Source organism: Empidonax traillii, unplaced genomic scaffold (genome assembly GCF_003031625.1).
Source record: "Empidonax traillii isolate 1590-97213 ecotype Southwest subspecies unplaced genomic scaffold, ASM303162v1 scaffold1771:size125107, whole genome shotgun sequence".
Taxonomy (NCBI): domain Eukaryota; kingdom Metazoa; phylum Chordata; class Aves; order Passeriformes; family Tyrannidae; genus Empidonax; species Empidonax traillii.
Window position 1 is genome coordinate 58,508 of NW_020956964.1, and position 4,660 is coordinate 63,167.

At 46.8% G+C, this 4,660-nt stretch overlaps 1 protein-coding gene across 2 annotated transcripts in view; it reads right to left on the reverse strand.

Moving 5' to 3' along the window:
* ALS2CL (ALS2 C-terminal like) overlaps positions 1–4,660 on the reverse strand; it is a 46,965-nt gene that overhangs the window by 9,813 nt on the left and 32,492 nt on the right. For both annotated transcript variants that reach the window (XM_027908624.1, XM_027908623.1), the window contains exons 11-15: positions 4,089–4,154; positions 3,205–3,303; positions 2,827–2,985; positions 2,531–2,642; positions 1,140–1,217 (exon numbers count right to left, since the gene is read on the reverse strand). In XM_027908624.1, the coding sequence (XP_027764425.1) occupies positions 1,140–1,217; positions 2,531–2,642; positions 2,827–2,985; positions 3,205–3,303; positions 4,089–4,154 (514 nt within the window). The remainder of the gene's footprint in view (positions 1–1,139; positions 1,218–2,530; positions 2,643–2,826; positions 2,986–3,204; positions 3,304–4,088; positions 4,155–4,660) is intronic.

Sequence of the window (4,660 nt, forward strand, 5' to 3'; positions counted from 1 at the left end):
AAAAAAAAAAAAAAACTGAACAAAAACAAGCAAAACCCCTCCAAAAACACAAATGAAAACCACAAATGAAAAACAAGCAAAAAGCCTGGAAAAAAAACAAAACCAAAAAAAAAAGAAACAAAACACAAAAAACCCTAAAAAACCAGAACATACCAAAAACTCAAAGTAAAACAAGAATTAAACAAAACTAAGAAACCAAACCACAAAAACCCACACAAAAACCAAGCAAATAAGAAACAAAACCAGAAAAACTCCAATAACTAGAAAAACCACAAACAAAAAAAACCAAGCAAAAAACCCCAAAGAAAAGAACCAAAGAAAACACAAACAAACAAACAAAAAAAAACCAAAACCACAAGTCCAAATGAAAAACAAACCAACCCCCCCCCAAAAAAAACCAAAGCAAAACAAAAATTAAACCAAAAAAACCAAACCACAAAAAATGACACAAAACCCAAGGAAATACAGAACAAAAAAAGAAAACCAATGAAATAAAAAACAAGCAAAAAATTAAAAGAACCAACAAAAAAAAACCACCAAAACATACAAAAAAAGCAACCAAAAAAACCTCCAAGCCACCAAAAAAAACCACAAAACCCCCCACAAATAAAAACAAACCAAAACCCCAAACAAAAAAAAAATAAAAATGCCAAACATACAAAAAAACCCAAACCAACCCCCCCAAAAAAAACCACCAAAAAATCCCTAACAAAAAACCCAACCAGAAAACCCCAAACAAAACCCACCAAATAAAACCCACCAAATAAAAGCACCAAATAAAACCCATCAAATAACCAACCAATCAAACAACTCCCCCCAAAAAAACCCAAAACCTCAAGACCCTGAATGTAAATCAAACATTAAACCCCCAAACCATTCCCAAAGCCCCCCAAAGTCTTTCAGCTGAAGCTCCTCTACTGACACTGATGAAGGACAAAAATAATCCCAAACCCCATGAAAATAGGATTTTCCAGCAGACTGGGGGAAAGTGGAGCAGGAAGGGGAGAACTTTGGAGATGAATCCACGTGGGAATCGAGCAAGTGTGGAAAATATGGAAAGATGTGATGCAGAAACCAAGAAACTGTGGGAGATGAATCCATGTGGGGGTCAAGAAAGGCCTGGAGGAAGGAATTCTCACCTTCCCAACAAAGGTCAGATCCTCCGTGAAGTTCCCTTCGTAGACAGAGTCGTCCTCCAGGAGCAGGATCCCAGGACCCTTCAGTTGGAAGCAGAAGGAATGAAATCAGGCCGTGAACTTCCCACCTGCTCAAGTTCCTTCAGGAACAATCACTGGCTTGGACCATTTAGGGGCTGAAGATTCCCAGGATCTCTTTTGAAAGCCCAACATCTGATTTCAATGCTCAAGAGGAAGGAGATGCTCTAGAGACACCCCATGGGAAGTCCTGGGGGGTTTGGAACAACTGTTGGACTAGTTTTCCCAGCAAAAGGAGGAAAAAGCAGGATCCTGTGGTAAGAAGGGTCACCAGGAATTGTCACAGGGGTCACACTCACGCTGCTCCCAATCCCAGGACTTTGGAGGTGATTGGAGCCAAGTGTGTCACCCTTTAAAAAGTGATTAAGAGCAAACAAGATCAGGGAATATCCTGAGCTGGAAGGGACCCCCAGGGATGATCCAGTCCAACTCCTGGCCCTGCCCAGGACACTCCAACAATCCCCCCACATCCCTGAGAACATTGTCCAAACGCTCCTGGAGCTCTGGCAGGATTTGTTCCACAACCACTTCCCTGGGGAGCCCATTCAGTGCTCAACCACCCTCTGGGGGAAGAAACTCTTCCTAATATTCCAGCCTAAATCTTGGAATTCACTTCATCCCTTGCTGTGCAGTCAACAGGGCTTTAAAGAGCTGCTCCCAAACATTCCTCAAACTGCCTCCCCAATCCCACTCTGCTTTCAGGAGCACATTTTTTAGGGAAGGAGCACCAAGAGGCCCTGACGTTTGTAGGGACCCAAAGCAGCCAGAAAACGTGGTCACTTGTCGAGCTGTGACGCATTTTCCACTGGAATGGTTTCCTCGCTAGAACCCCACCCAGGTTTCCACAGCAAAACACTTTGCCCTCATTTGGTGAGTGGGGAAGGGGTTGTTTGTTGCTTTTAGCTCGTGTTTTTCAGGAGAAGCAGAGCTTTGATTCCTCTGCCAGTCTGAGCGATGCCAGTTCCTTCTGCTCCCCCCACCGACAGCTGGACTTGCAATGACACCAACACTTGGCACGGGAAAACTGACGCTGGAAAGGGGAAGATTTCATGATCTCCAAGAGAGATGGAGTGTCACAGAATCCCAGATTGGTTTGGGTTGGAAGGGACCTCAAGGAACATCCAGTTCCACCCCCTGCCCTGGGGAGCCTGTTCAGTGCCCACCACCCTCTGGGGGAAGAACCTTTCCCTGAGATCTCCCTTTCTTGCCTTCCAACTGCCCTCACAGACTAATTAAGGAGTGAAACACTAATCTTTCCCTTGCTGGCAGGTTCCACACCCCCTGCCTGGCAGAGCCCACTGACACTGTGCACTCACCACCATTTTATCAGCGTGGAAGGTCCTCTGGTAGCAGACCCCTGACTGGGTCACCACGATGCCTTGGCCATGCCTGTGATCATCCAGCCACGTCCCTATGTATCTCTCCCCTCTGGAATGCAACACAGAACAAATTATGGTTGTTTTGTTGTTTTTTTTTTTTTTCCCAGGTTTTCTGAGATCTTAATGAATTTAATGTGTCCTTCCACGAGGGCAGTTTCACCTCATAGAACGCTCCATGCACCACAACTTCCACGTGTCCCACTAAAGCCACCTCTGACCCACCCCACCTTCACCTGTCTTTGTCCTCCCAGACTCCATATCCGCTCTTCTTGTCGTTTTCCCACTGTCCTGTGTATCTGAAGGGATGCTCAGCTGAGAAGTTCTCCAGGATCCCAAAGCCCTGGCGCACGTTGTCCTTGAAGTAACCTTTGTAGACCAGGTCATTCCCGTACCTGCAGGATTTAACTCTCTCTCACCTTCTTCACAGGAAGACGATCCTTAAAGTCCCTTCCAAGCCAACCCTTTCTGGGATTCTCTGGAGCCACAACCAGTGCTTTCCAAAACAGGCTCCATCCAAATTCCCAGCAGGTGGGATGAGATGGGCACATCCCACCCTTTGGAACATCCCTTTTTCCCCCCTCCCCCAGGATCCATCTGTGGGTGTCACTTACTCACAGATTCCGTAGCCTCTCATCTTGCCCTCGTACCAGTGGCACTTGTAACAGTCATACCTGTCCTCAGCCTGGCGGGGGACAAGGCAGATCCCAAACCTGCAATGACACGGGAAGAGGCCCAGGGAAGAGGCCAGCAGGGAAAAAGGCAACTCAGCTGTACTGGATGAAGTTTGAAAGCCAAGGACCTCCAGGTTTCCAATGTGATTTATGGGGTTGGGGTCAACTCTGCCCCTGACACATCAGGTGTCACTAAATCCAAGGTCACCTCGACTTGGTCCAAGGAAAAGCTCATCTCCTCATAAGCTGCACTCATTGTGCCTTCTACAGACTCACTTTCAGTGTTGTTGTTTTCCCCTCTCTTTACCCTTCCCCAGTTTAGGGGATGAATTAAATGGTTTTTTATTCCTTACACGAAGTATCTGAGATTGATTTTTTTCCCCCCCTTAAAACTCTCACCTATTCTGGAATTCTTGTAAAAGGGAGGCCTCTAAAAGGCTTACTTTCAAAAAAAAAAAAAACCCTCCTCAAAACTAGATGAATAACACTTGAATTTCCCAACGTGGTTTCTCACCCTTGAAAACTCCTCACTTCAAAGAAAATTTTCAAAGCCACCTAAAAATAACTTTTCAAGGCACTTCCTGGAATGGATTAACACAGATTTAGAGATCAGGGACCAGGTTTATCCATGTGAATGTCCACATGGATAGAAATGCCTGCACTGAACTGCTCATCTGCCCACGGGTCCTTCCTTGTAGTCACCACCAACCCTCTCTCTCCATCTTTACAACATCTTCAGCTTGAGCCAGATGTCCCTCTGAGGGGAAGGAACCGTTTCTCAGCAAGGTTTGAAAGCAAGGAACCCCCCCTTTCCCGGGGCTTACCCGTGCTCCAAGCCCTCCTTGAAATCCCCGACGTGGTTGCGTCCATCGCGCCACTTGAGCGTCCCCCTGGAATTCAGAGGATCATCTCACCAGGGAGGTCACCCCACGCCCACAGCTGCACCAGGAGGGGTCCAGACACAGCCCAGACACGGCTGGGAGGGTGGGGAGGGGCTGGAATGGATTTCCCAGAGAAGCTGTGGCTGCCCCAGGATCCCTGGAAGTGTCCAAGGGCAGCTTGGAGCAACCTGGGACAGTGGAAGGTGTCCCTGGATAATCCTAAAGGTTCTTTCCAACCCAAAATATTCTGGGATTCCATGGCTAACATCAAATATCTCCTCAGAGGACACACAAGTTCTCCAGGAACCTCTGGGACTTTGCCCTGTGAGGATTTCATACCACAAGGATTTAACGCCATCGTGTTTTCCTGCTCTGGAACGAGTGGGAAGAATCCCTAATCTCAAAAGCATTTTCTAGAGGTGCTGGGTCATCCCTTCAGGACCTTGCAGATGATCCTGGTTTAATTGCAGCATGGGATTTAAGGAGTGTGATTAAGCTGGAAGTTCCAGCCTGGC